The sequence below is a fragment of the Phascolarctos cinereus genome, unplaced genomic scaffold (assembly GCF_003287225.1).
Source record: "Phascolarctos cinereus isolate Bilbo 61053 unplaced genomic scaffold, phaCin_HiC Scaffold_7;HRSCAF=346, whole genome shotgun sequence".
NCBI classification, from domain to species: Eukaryota; Metazoa; Chordata; class Mammalia; order Diprotodontia; family Phascolarctidae; genus Phascolarctos; species Phascolarctos cinereus.
Window position 1 is genome coordinate 172,664,603 of NW_027556180.1, and position 14,395 is coordinate 172,678,997.

General features: G+C 41.6%; 1 protein-coding gene across 2 annotated transcripts in view; it reads right to left on the minus strand.

The window, feature by feature from the left end:
• Positions 1-5,641: 5,641 nt before the first annotated feature.
• Positions 5,642-14,395, minus strand: part of SH3RF3 (SH3 domain containing ring finger 3) — a 571,324-nt gene continuing 562,570 nt past the window's right edge. For both annotated transcript variants that reach the window (XM_020965168.2, XM_020965166.2), the window contains one exon: positions 5,642-6,851. In XM_020965168.2, coding sequence (XP_020820827.1) covers positions 6,683-6,851 — 169 coding nt within the window. In that variant the 3' untranslated portion in view covers positions 5,642-6,682. The remainder of the gene's footprint in view (positions 6,852-14,395) is intronic.

The window sequence follows — 14,395 nt, forward strand, 5'->3', positions numbered from 1 at the left end:
AGAAACGATGGAGTTGCAGACTGGTCATAGGGCCATAGCTTTAGGGCTGGAAATGTCTTCAGAGATTATCTAGACCAAACCTGTGATTTCATAGATAGAGAAACTGAGGTCTGGAGAAAATCAGCTGCTCCAGGTAACCCAGAGAGTGAGAAGACTAAGAGAAATGCTTGGGGTTATGGTTCAGAGTTTTAAAGTCATTCTCACATTTTTTTTTCATGTCAACTTCATGAGGACCCTGCGAAATAGGCATCCCCATTTCATAGTTGATGAAAGTGAAGCTCAAAAACATGGGGTGATTTGTCCAAGGTTATGCAGCTAGTAAGTGGTAGAGGTAGGTCAATAACTCATGTCTAGTTCCCTTTCTGCAGGTAATGCATGCAAAAGAAGGTCGCAGATACTAGCTGGCAAAATGTATTGCTTGAAAGTCATTTCATTACCCCACTATTTCAACAGCTCTAGCATTTGCTGGTGCAGAAAGAGTAGTGATTTGAGTGCAGCTGGAGGAATGCAGGACAAAGGTCAGCAGTTCCCTCCTTTCCCACCCCCACTCTCCTCCAAGTCTTTAATTACCTGAGCCTCCAGAATAGTATGCAGCGTCCTAGTAAGAGGTCTTATACCTTAGTGAAGTAGCCTAGTAGTAATTCAGCAGAGAAGCAGCAGATGGCAGTAGCAGCTCAGTGGAGAAGCAGCAGATGACAGCCCAGTGGAGGAAGTGGTCCAGCAGCAGATGACATCAGCAGCTATGCAGAGAAGCAGTGCGTGTTAGCTTCAGAGACAGAGAGGTGATTGAGGTGGAATGCAACCATAGGAATATGAGTTATCTGGGATATGAATGATTCACTTCCAACTATTGATGTGATCATCTGTGGGAAAATGTGCCCCTGTATGAATTGGAGAAAATTTTTTTTCCTTGTTATTTACCAGACTATTCCATTTATTTAAATCTTTTGCTTTGAATTAATGTGTTCTCTAGTCCAGGGGCTCTAAATCTCTCTCTCTCTCTCTCTCTCTCTCTCTCTCTCTCTCTCTCTCTCTCTCTCTCTCTCTCTCTCTCTCTCTCTCTCACCTCTTTGGCAGTCTGATGATGCCCATGGACCTTTTCTCAGAATATTTTTAAATAGTTGAAGGAAATGCTAAATTTCAGTTAGGAATTAATGAAAATTAAGCTATAATCTTTTTCCCATGCAAGTTTATGAAATTTGCCATAGTTCATAGACCTCAGGTTAAGAACTCTTTTTCTAGTCTGATAAAAGGGAAACATTAGATGGGGGCTTATGAACTATGGTTTTGAATAGATTCTTATGCAAAGAATAAGCTTTGTAGGGGGCTATATTAGGAAGGGGCAGGCAGGGATGAGACAATAATATGCCTAATTTTGAGTTTGACTTTTCCCTTTATTCCTTTGGAGGAAAGGAGAATGAGGAGGGAAGCCAAGGCGAGCTGTGTTAATCCATCGTATGCACCAGGAAAGCATAAAATCCAAAGGTTCATAACTAAATCCTAGAACACACAGTGTTTTCTTCCCACAGTTGTTTGTTTTTACCCAGAAGAAGGTGGGAGCAAACTCTCCAGAAAGACTACTGCAAAGGGGAGGAAGGGTCACAAATAATTCAGTAAATAATACAGACAAGAAGACCAAATGTGAACCTTTACTTGTCAGCTGTGGAGGGAAGAACTTCTTAGCCTGCTTTGGTTTTTCAATCATACCTGCCCTTGAGGATAGCAATCAACATCTTCAAATTCCAAGGTCAGCAACATGGGTACACAAATCTGATTGGAAGGAAGAGAGGACAGGAAGGAGGGAGAAAGAGCAGATGCATGTGGAATATCTTGTCTTGAGATAAATGTTGATAGGAGTGTATGTCATCCTTAGGTTTTGTAGACAAAAGAGTGCTTTGCTTTTACTATGTTGGCCATGCTTGGACTTAATTGCTATGTTAACATAGTACTTTTCTCAAGAATTTCAAGATACAAAATAATACAAAGGCTTGACTTTGCTGGAGGAGCTCACTGGAGCACAGAACTTCTCAAACTGTTCTTGGGAATCTTAATGTCGTACACTACCTAATTAGGAGCCACCCCCTTGGTACAGGTTGGCAGGGAAGCCCTTTGACATCCCTTCCTGTCCTGCCAATGCCTCCCCCAAGGAGATGGCACAGCCCAGGGTAAGATATATTCTTCCTTCCCCTCCTTCCCTTTTCCACTTTCTATCAAGTTGAGAGTCATGCATCCCCTTTACCCCCTCAACCAGATCCTTTCTTTGTCCTTTCCACCAAATATAAAAGGACACTCCAGGGAGTCATAGAATTTCAAGTAGGAAGGAACCATCTAGTGTTGAAAACCTTCATTTACAGATGGGATTACTGAGGACCAGAGAAATTAAGTGTCTTCCCAAGTCTCACCTAGGGAGTAAAAGTGGAAGAGGGATCCTGTGAACACAGATTATCTGACTCTCAAACCAGGGCTCTTTCCATTAAGCTGTGAATTAAAAAAAAAATCCTTGGCCAGGCACTCAACTTTTATAACTGCTCTCTGGGAATGCTCAGGAAGGCAGTTGGACATCACCTGCTTGCCTTATTTTAAATCCATGAATTTGTAAAGCTTCTGCACAACATATTTCTGCTGACAGAAACGCAAACTCTCCCACACACACAGTGGGGCCAATTAGGCTTGGCAGGAAAGACGAGGAAACCTTTCTTCATTAAAGTGAAGAAGGGATGAAACCAAGTCCGAAGCAACTTTCTTAGAGTTCCTTCCTCTCTGCTTTATTTGCCCTAGTGACTGGTAATCCTTCCAGCCCTCCCCCACTCCCTTTAAATAGATGTTCTTGATGTAATATTAGCTTCTGTTTACATGGCACTTTATGATTCCCTGAGTACTTTATGGACATTATTTCAGGTATTATTAAAAGTTGGAGAGGTAAAAAAAAAATGAAGTTATGCATCCATTTTTCAGATGTAGAAACTGAGGCACAGGTAGGTTAAGTGATTTCATATGATTAGTAAAAAGCAGAGCCAGAAGTCTTACCCCTGCGGCATGCCCACTTTCTTAAGGCTTATTATCATTGGATTAAAGAAGTCCACTTGACTCAAGATTTTTCCATATTCATTTTTATTTAAAGACTCAGAACACAGTCATCATAGTTCATTTGTAACCATCACTGTCAATGTTTCTTAAATCACACGCTGACACTCGGGTATAACAAAAAAACATTTTCTGAGCTGTGCAAAGTACAAAGGAATTGTTCAGAGTCAGTTAGCCGAGACCATTCTGAGTAGCGCAGACTTGGCATTTTATAAAATGACATTGATGTTTGCCAGAAGAATGCTTTTTGCTTTGCAGGTAGGAAGTGCATGCACATTCTCTACTTTGCATATCTTCCTTTCCTTGCATTCACTTTAGACAGTGGGCTTAGGCTGCAGCTCATCCCTGCTGGAGGTGCAGGATGTCCTTGGCAGCCCAGGACTCCACTCACATCATTTGCTGGTTGGTTATACATTCCAGACTGTGCTGCTGCTCAAAGTGGTATCAGTTTGGCCAACGACGGCAACAACGATGAAAAATTACTCAACAATTAAAACAAACGAACCATTCAGTCAAACCAGAAACAGGGGCTGCAAATAAGGTGTATGTTTTCAATATATCAAACACCAAGACATACCATTACAGATTCTTCAAGGCAAGGTAATCCCCACCCCCCCACCCCCCAAAAGATGACACTTTGCTCCTGTTTTTTGTTGTTGTTTTTGTGGTTTAAATTTTCATTAACTAGGACTGTCACAAATGTGCTCAAAACACTGATGCTGGTTGTGTATTTCCTCCTTCCCCAAATGCTCTGGCTTTGGTCCTATGAGATTAAGATCCTTCTAAAGTTTGCGGTCTGGGACTCTTGGAGGTGAGACTGACTACCAAGAGGTGTGCAAGGGACCAAATTACCTTCTTTTTTCATTTTTTAAAAATGAAGACAGCAATTACCATTCTCCTCCCTCCCTCCTCACCCAATAAAATATCCCATTTGTTGGTGTTGGGAATAATCAACTCTCTTTATTGTTATTTCATGGCTAATTGAGTATTCATTGTGTAAATCATCCAGGTTTCCTTTCTGGCTTGGAGTCTCATGGCCATATTTCAGCTTTTTAGCATCACGTGGGTAGGGGCAGAGACAGAAAATGAAATTCACACCAGATTCTTCCTTTTCTTGTTAGCTGCTCTCCTCATAGGATTTTGAGAAGGGTGAAAGTAAGTTTTTTGAATTATCTGAAAGTATCGATCACTAGAGCTTTCACCAGAGAGTTGCTTGTGTTTATCATTTAGGTGTCTCTATCAATCAATACACATTTTGTATAGTGATATGATTTTTATATACACACATATGCCTTTTTGGCAGTTTTTGCTTGCTAGTCAACTAATTTATCATCCCTGATGGAGATGTGCTGGTTTTGATAAATTCCACAGACAGTGCTCTCTATTTTTAGACCAGCCCCCCCCTTTTTTTAAAGGAACAAATTTCTTAAATCTGCTATCAGCTGGAAAGAGGGAAAGAAGTCCTCTTCCTCCTGACAATAACAGGATCCTTTCGGTGTTGGTTACCACCCAACAGTAATAAATAGCCACTGAACCATCCAAAAATATGAGATCTGAAAATAACAGCTCAGTATTTCAAAGGCACCATGTCTGGCGGGAGGCTGACTGTCTGGAATTTGTTTGTCACATCCACGAAAGCCAAGGAAACCCTACGTTCCCAAGGACAAATTTATGCAGTTCAACCTAAGTCAGAGTGTTTGTTTTTAAGGATGGGGAAACGTATGGATTTTTATCTTTCTATGGATGAAAATGTATCATTTGGGAAATGAGTCTCTTTAGAACAAGACCACCTTCGAGATGTGATCACTCAGGTGGTCTCAAATGGCTGATCTATAATCAGTGCTTCTATGATGTACAGAAAAGCGAATATTTTTTTCATTGATACTGTTCTCTTAAAACCACTTGTTTTAAGACCCAATGCAATCAAAACCTCCTGTCATCTTCCCCTTCTTAAATCCCTTCCCTTACCCTCTGCCCCAGAGTCCTACAGAGCAATACTATTAGAAGTTCTTTTCCCTGTTTGTGACACAAAATGGAATCTACTTGCTCGCCTTTACTGCCCCTTTTAGTCCCTGGTAAATGGAAGTCTGCACCACCTGGTAGAGAATGATATTGTTCATTTTCAATGATATCTTAACCAAACTGTGAATCTGCACAATGTTTGAGAACTGTACATTTTCAAGAGTAAGAACTCACACTTTGAAATTGCTAATTACAGTCACTGACATTTCCCTCTGATGGAATGAGAGGAAAATTCCACCATCTTGGGCCAGTGTGGACCTGCAGTGTTCTTTTTATTGCCACGTAAAAGTCAGTTAAAATGGTTCCCTTCTGCTGGAAATGCTCCCAATTCTTGAATAATTGTCACTGTCTAGACAGAGTATGGGGTTTTAGTAAGGGTTTAAGGAAATTGGCTTTTTTCAAGTCCTCTCCCCCTACCACCCAAATGGATTCTCTCACTTGCTCCAGGAAATGTCAGCCTAGGTTTTGATCTCCAGGACATGGACTTGTTGGTATGCTCCAAAGTTCATATGGTAAATATAAAAACGTCTACATGTTTGATGTCTCTCTCTCTCTCTCTCTCTCTCTCTCTCTCTCTCTCTCTCTCTCCTCAGACATTCTTTTATGCAAAACCAAGTCATTCATAGTTTTACCAAAAGGCAGCACCAGATGTATGAAAAAATAGGAAATGTATGACCTATTAGAAATATATAAAGTCTAATAGCTTTTACATAAAAAGGTATGCCATAAGAAACAAAGGTGATACTGGAGGGTAAAAACAAAAATTTGCTGCATATACTACTGAGAGGAGACACACAGAAAAGGATTCCCCGCCCCCTCCCCCCCCAAAAATCAACCCAAAGCCACATGGAGGATCTCTAGCTTTGGGGAGGCTCTGCCCAGGGCAGTCCTGCAACTTTCCCCCTTCCCCCCTCCAGATGAAAAACACCTCCCCTTCTCTGAGCACCCTTGCTGAAATGATTAGGCAGCAGATTACTGAGGTATATAGAAAGGGTGACGTTAACAATTTGGATTCCCCACTGGATCCTCCAGGGCAATGCCTGAATGGGAATTCTCCCTAAATGTTTCTCCACCCACATCACCTCCTCCCAAAAGAAGCATCAAACCAATGTGGCTTGTTTTCAATGCTTCCTAGCAGCCCTCCCGGACCTCTCAAATCCATCTTGCATAGGCAGGAACCAAGAGCACTACAGCTCCAACAAAATAAGTGACAGCAATAAATCAACTTTCTTCTTATTTTCTTTTTTAAAAGATATTTTCTCTCTAATTTACACAAAGGGAGTTGGCATTTGAGTTGAAATACAATCCAAAGCTGTGTTCTCTCAATTAGTGTCTAGCCCAGGTTCCTTTCCTACCCCTCGGTCCAAGGCATCCCCTGGTTACAGAAACACAGCAGCACAGCCGCAGGCCTTGAGCAGAAAGGCCTTGGAGTGTCTTTGGAAGGGATGGTGACAGTGGAGAACGGTGAAAGCCTCCCTTTGTTTTCTTTTCTTGTGCTATGGAAATTTCCTCTGGAAGGTCTTTTGGTTTGGAGAATGGTGGTGGATGCTAGGGGGAGAAAGGCAGCCAGTCCTCATCAGAAACTTTCAACGAAGCTTCCTGGGAAGAGGCCCGTCCTCCCATTCCTCTGCAGTGTCCCTTTGTACCAGCCATCCTCCCTCTTCTTGTGCACGAACACAATGTCTCCTTCTTTCAGCTCAATCTCAGCCTCACTCTGAGGAGGGTAGGAGACCACCACTCGGTACCTTGGAAATAAAACATCAGAATGGGTGATCTGGGTACAGGGATACAAGAAGAGAACCAGCATGGACCTACTTCATCACTGACAAGAATGTTCTCAAAGGGTCAGTATTTATTAAGAAAGGGAAAAAAAGCACCATGATTAAAATGGAAGGGGTAATGGATTTCACAGCAGAAGACTTGGTTATGAAACCTGGCTTTGCCACTCATTACCTATTTGACCTTGGAAAAAATTATTTCACCTCCCTTGACCTCAGTTTCATCATTTGTGAAATGAGGGTTGGAACAGATGATCTCTATTTTGTTCTTTCGTTCTTTTGAAGCTCTAAATCGAAACCGATGGTCTTGTGACCATTTTTTTAAAAAAAGCCAATTCAATTTATAGTAGAAATCCAGTTCTGGACAGGTGATAGGTCCCACTCTGCTCTACCTTGGTCTGACCACATCTGAGGTATTGCTGTATATCCATTCAGAGGGCCACATTTTAAGAGGTTCATTGGTAAGTTGAAGAGCATCCAGGAAGGCGAGAAGACCCAAAATCATGCATCTGAGGTTGATTAGTCTGGAGAAGAGAATATTTAGGTGGGACATGGTCACTATTCCCAAATATTTGAATGATTGTCATGTTGATGAGGGATTAGACTTTTTCTTTGCCCTACTAAGTCTAGTGGATGGAAGTTACAAGAAGGCAAAGCTATCAAAAAAAATGTACTGGGAAGCCTCACTAGGTAGAAAGTTTCCCATCAGTGGAGGTTTCAAGGGGAGATCAGATGATCATTTTTCAAAGATGTTATAGACAGGATTGATGATTTGGTTGGATCAGACCCGGGGTGTGGAACTTGTGACCTTGAAGCCAAATGTGGCCCTCTAGGTCATCAAGTGTGGCCCTTTGAATTTGTTCAAAGTTTGTTCAAATTTGATTCAGGGCCATAATTGAAGAGGCCACATGTGGCCTCAAGGCTGCAGATTCTCCCCTCCTGGACTGGATAATCTCTTGGGTTCCCTTATAATTCCAAGAAAGGAAGACTTTCATGGATTTCAAGCCTTCCTTGCAGCTCTGAAATTAGACTATTTGACATCTGTCTACTATATCTATCTGTAAGATTGGTCCTTCTTCCCATAAGGATAAGATGCTGCATATCGATAATACTTACAGAAAGTGATTGTTTCATGGGAACTTGGTGAATTATTCTAGTTTGTGTGATGACAGCTAAAGTTTTGAGTCCTATGGTGACACTGATAATAATCATCTCTGACATTTATAGCACTTTACGGTTTGCAAAGAGGCACTTTATGTATAATATCTCATTTGTTCCATACAACAATACTGTGAAGGAGGTGCTATTATTATCCCCATTATACAGAGCAGGAAACTGAGAGAGGTTAATCCAATTAATAAGTGTCTGAGGTAGGACTGGAATCCAGGTATTTCTGACTTGATATTCAGGCTCTTATCACCTCTCACTCTTTCAATAGCCTTCTAACTGGTTTCCCTGCCTCAAGGCTCTTGTCATTTCAATTTATCTTCTCCTCAGCTGTCAAGGTGATTTTTCAAGGGTAGACCACGTCATTCCCTTATTCAATGAGTTCTAGTAGCTCCCTGTTACCTCCAGGACCAAATATAAACTTCTCTGTTAGCAGTTTAAAAATCTTCATAACTCAGCTTCTTCCTACCACACCAGTCTTCTGACAATTTACTCCCCTCCATACTCTCTATGCCATTATTACAATGTTGTTGTTTTTCCAGTCTTTTTCAGTCATGTCATTTTCTCCATGACCCTATTTGGGGTTTTCGTGGCAAAGATGCTGGAGGGGTTTGCTATTTCCATCTCCAGCTCATTTTACAGATGAGGAAACTGAGGCAAACAGGATTCAATGACTTGCCCAGGGTCACACAGCTAGTAAGTGTCTAAGGCCAGATCTGAACTCAGAAAGATGACTCCAGGCCCAGTAGTCTATCCATTGTACCACCTACTTGCGGTTTTTCAAACACAACCCTCCATTTTCCATCTCTGTAAGGTTGTACTGGATCTCTCCAAAGTCTGGCATGCTCCCTTCCCTTCTGCTTCTTGGTTTGCCTGGCTCCCCTGAAGATTCAGCTCAAAGGTTACCTTCTGTGGTAGGGATTTCCTCTCTTTCAATTATTTGTCATTTACTTTGTCTATATTTTGTATGTAACTAGTTAGAAGTTGTCACCCTCATTAGAATGGAAACTCTTTGAGGGTAGGGCCTTGTTTGTTTTGCTTTTTTTTGTATCTCCAGGACATACCACCATGCCTAGCATTTGTTGTTCAGTCACTCAGTTATGTCTGACTATACATGATCCCATGGAAAGTGTATGGGATTTTCTGGTGGTTTGCCATTTCCTTCTCCAGTGAGGAACGGAGGCAAATAGGGGTTAAGTGACTTGCCCAGGGTAACATAGCTAGTAAGTGTCTGAGGCCAAATGTGACCTAAGATCTTCCTGATTCCAGGCCTGGTGCTCTATCTACTTCACCATCTACCTGCCTGCCTGGTACTTAGCAAGAACTTAATAAATGCTCATTGAGTGAAGTCCAAAGCTGGATCTCTTATTCCGGGTTGTCTGTTCAGACTAAATACGGGTAGAGTTGTGAAGATTTGCCTTTTAATAAGCCAGATTAATGCCCTAGGGGAAAGGAGGAGGAATATGAGCCTTCAAACTGACCTGAGGGCAATTTTAGGCAAAAGATCTTTCCAGTTGGTCTGAGTACTCTTGAAAGGCAAGATGTTTCCGACTTAAAAGAATTAATATTAACCAAACAAAGCCTGAGAAACTTTAGTTAGGGCTTAGTTATTAAAGTTTACCCAGCTTGAAAATGATTTTTTATCTATATCTATATATAATACATATATTTTATGTTAATTTCCAATGACCTTAACCTGTTGTGTCATTTCTGAATTTGTATATTTCTTCTCATTTATAAACAAATCCTAGAAAATACCCTCGTGTGGTCATGCTACTGACTTCCCTGGCTTCGTTTAAGTCCAAACTAAAATTCCACTTTTTACAGGAAGCCTTTCCTAACGCCTCTTAGTTCCAATGCTTTCCTTCTGTTAATTATTTCCTATCTATCCTATACATAATTTGCTTTGTATATATATTTTTTCTCCCCCATCAGAATGTTTGTTTCTCGAGGTCAAGGACTGTCTTTTACCTCTTTTTGTATCCCGAGGGCTTAGCACATAGTAGGCACTAAATAAATGCTTATTGATTGATTTATTGTGGTCTGGAGTGTGTCAAGAAAAAGACTAGAAAGGAAATAAGGAAATGAGTCCTGGAACTGGGCACCATGATAGGTGTAAGTGGATAATAAATGGATAGAAAGTGGGAAGGTTGGAGTTCAGTAGATATCTGACCCCTAGAGCTCCATGGGACTCACGGGGCAGAGAAGGTGAATCAACTAATCCATAATCTTTTATTAATGTTGGCAGTGTGCCAGGTCCTGTGCTCAGTGCTAGGGATACAAAAACAAATGTGAAAAGGGTACTCTTCTGAGAAGCTAATTTTCTAGAACTCAACATGTATGGCCACATGTTTATAAAGAATAAATAAAAAAATCAATATGAGGAAATTAAGGGAAGGAGACCTAGTGGTTGGGTGAGGAAGGGTCAAAAAAAAGTTTTATGTAGAAAGTGGTACTTGAGCTGAGCCTTGAATAAAACAAGGATGCTACGAAACTGGTGAGAGTCACATCAAAACTCTCAAGCATGAATCAGACCCTTGTTCTTCGGATGATGTGAAAGCTGGGATTTTCAGTCACTGAACATCAGCTAGTTCTTCACAAAGTTCCAAAATCTACAGGTTTTTACAAAATTCTAAAAACAACTAGAGTGTTTTAACTATCAGGTTATGCTGAATTTTAATAAGAAACATACTGATATTTTAAAATTTTGGTTAATTAGCCTTTCAAGTGCTTGGTAAGTTGTTGTTGTTGTTTAACATTTATACTTTTCAAGTCATAGCAACTTAAAAGTGCACTAAGACTCTTGGGATCCCCTGTTTAAGGAGAACCACTCAATCGATCTGGTTGACTTAGTATGAAGCTCTACTCTTGCATCCTTGCTCCCATTATCTTGTACCCTTTGTTTGGGTTCTTTTGTCCATTGACCTAAAACCCTGATAGCTAACTTCCCTGGACTCTGGACCCTCCTTAAGCCTATTGTTGTTACTCATCCTTCGTTTTTCCAAGAAGGCCAATGACATCACAAGGTGATGTTTTGACTTGTTTATGAAGTGGATTTTAAGCGAATTGCACAAAGTTGTCAGACTCATTCTCTCTTCCAGGGTCACCGATAGCCACTATAGTAAACTGCTTGCTACCTAGAAATTTAGAGAGAGTCCTGAGTGAATTAATAACCATATTAGAGCATTTCTACTGGAAGAACTGGTCAGTTAGGTGGTGAAGTGGATAAAACACTTGGCCTGGAGTCAGGAAAACAATCCAGCCTCAGATACTTACTAGTTGTATCACTCTGGGCAAGTTATTTAAGCCTCTTTGTCTCAGTTTCCTCATCTGTAAAATGAACTGGAGAAGGAAATGGCAAACCACTGCAGTATCTTTTCCAAGAAAACCAAATGGGCTCATGAAGGGTTGGACACAATAGAAAACCAAACAAAAACGGCTGAGCTAGAAGAGCTGCAGCCACATTGTTATCTGCATGAGGCAGCCTAGGGCACCTCTGGTATATAGTCTGAAGCCTTAGCAGGTGTGAGGATTTAGTAGCTGGCTAGTGGATTATGTGAAGATCAATAGCTGCCTTACTCCATGCAAATCCCTGGATTGAAGACAGCTGAACCATCTCCCATTGATTCTGCAAACTGTATTTGTGGAGGAATGGAAGTGATAATTAAACAACTGCTATACCTCAGTTAATGTTTTGGGGATAATCCAGTATTTGCTTAAAATCATCATCTCTCCAGATTGACAATTAAGCTCATGCTGGAGGACCTTATTTTCTAGCATTGTCTTGAATCAGCAGAGCTGACTGCTGCTGATGGGGGAAGAGAGCAAGCACATCTTGTGGAAGGCAGGACTGGCTGTGAGCATCTTTGTGCAGGCCCAGCTTCCATGCCAGCTGGGGAAGATGAGGCTTGGCTGGGGGGGGACGGGGACACGACAAGGGACACAGGGGGCTGAGTGTGGTCAAAGCTCCTACCCCTTTGGAAGTGGGTTCAGCTGAATTCAGCATCTCTGCCATTAACCTCCTAATTAACAGTTGCTTCTCAAGACCCAGTGGCCCTGGCACGTAGACTGGTGCTCCAAATCTGAAAAAATCAATTGGTCATCTTTTTCCTTGGATAATAAATCTGGTTGTCACTTCCTTTCTGTGTGCAAAGGCAAACAATAGGAGTTGAAATGTTCTCGGCTAGCTGAGGAGGGGGAAACAGTCTATCATATACTTGTGGCCTCACTGCTTGTGGGATAAGGATGCCCCAATTATAGGCATTGTGGAAATGGGAATGAAGAATCTCCTCAAGTCGGATGGCTTCCAAGGTGATGAATGAGAAGATCAGACTGCAATCATGTTTGGCAAAGTCATTGCCAAACACCAGGCCTGACCTTGGTGTCTCTGGGCTGTCATTGTTGGTAAATCTATTTGGGGGGAGATCCCATGTGATTAATTTGGAATGCAGGGGCCCTAGTGACAGGCTTCATCAAAGGTCCAACGCTTTGAGCCAGCACCTGAAATTTCAAGATGGTATCAGAATACTTTCCCCCCTTTCAATATTATTCAATTATAGTTTTTGTCAAAAAAAAAAAAAGGAAATGTGGAGCTGCCCCTGAAGTCAGAAAGCCCTGAATTCAAGTTCAGCCTTTGACACATACTGTCTTTGTGACCTTTGGCAAATCACTTAACCTTTCAGTGTTTCAAGTGTCTTTCTAAGACCTGAGGTCTCAACCTTCCAGTCTATGAACTTGTTTAAAAAAAATATTTTGGTAACAATATTTCAATATGATTGGTTTTCTTTGTAATCCTAAGTATTTTATTTTATGCTTTTAAAATCATTATTCTGAGAAGGGGTCTATAGGTTTCACCAGGCTGCTGATGGGGTCTTTGAATAAAAAAAAGTTAAGAACTACAGCTCTAAGAATTTAAGTTACAGAGCAGGTGTCAATTTACTTTGGTGGTAGGCATTTTTTTCATAAGGAATTCCTTATGCCAATGAAATCACAGATCTCATCCAAAATCATGTCACTTGCTCCCTTTCCCACCTTCCCTATCCATTACACCTCTCTATGGCTCCTTTATGACTTTCATTCTCTCTTCCTGTTGAGAGGTGAAGCCTTTGACTGGCTATCCAGTCAAAAGGACCTGCGTTCAAATCCTGCCTTTGTCATTTACTACTTTTGTGATCTTGGACAAGCCATGACTTCCATGAGCCTCATTTCTCATCTGTACAATGAGGGGCTTACCCCCTGAGGTCTCTTCCAGATGTAGATCTAAGATCTTCTTCCTGCAGTTGGGGAATAGACTTCAGAGACCAAGAGGTAGATTCTTGAAGTGAAAACACAGCTGCCCTGAGGACAGACATTCTGAGTAAAGCTTCTGCATCAGTCTGATACAGAAAACCAACCAAGGGGCTGTCCCCTCCTGGCTGGTCCTCCTTCAGAGTCTTCCAGATCTCCAGCAGTGGAAAGCAGCAGCTTTGGCATCTGTCTTCCCCTTCCCTCCAAAGTCTGTGTTACATGCTTCTAAGAGGCAAAACTTTGTTCCTAACTTCCTAAAAGAGTCCTAGCAAGGCAAGTGGGCCCAAGAGGCAAAGATCGGAGACTTCCATAGTATGGTTTCCCAAAGTCAGCTGTCCTGTAAAGCCCTCTGGGGCGAATACAGCTGGAGTTGATCTACAGGCTCCACAGGTTCCAGAAACCTGGGATTATTTGGAAGCAGTCTCAAAATTCAATCAAATACTGGAAAGCCTGGTGGAAAATACTGAGCTAGGGAAACAAAAATCTCTTATTCATATTAACTTTGCTTTCTTGTGTGGGAAACACCTTTGCTGTGAGGGGTGAAAGGAGGTCGAAGGTGTCAGGAGAAAGAGGCTGCTGCTCTGGGAAGGGAAATTGATTTTTGTGCAATAGCAAATAGCAAGTTTAAGGTCTCTTCTCTGCACACATCTGTGTGTAGATCTATATTGCTGTGTCAGTGAAGGGTTAACATTCCTTGAGATGGCGATCTAATCCAGGCTTCCAGCTGTTGATTCACCTTTTGTCTCAGGATAGCATTGGGGTATTTTATAAACCCAGTTTGTGACTTCCACAAAAAAATACCTTCATCCTAGGAAGGGAACAAATCCATTTCTAGCCATTGCCAGTGGTCATAAAGATGGTAAGCCAAACTCCTGGCATGGTGGCCCTGTTTGCTCTGGCATCTGCCTGAGTCTCTTCAGGAATGCCAGGGAGAACAAGCAGTCCCTGGGATTGCTCTGTTTAGGGCAGCACAAATGTGAACAGATGGCTGCTGGGAGGTAAGAAACAGCCCAGGCTACAATGGAGAATACACAGAGGTTGTGCTTTCCTCCCTTCCT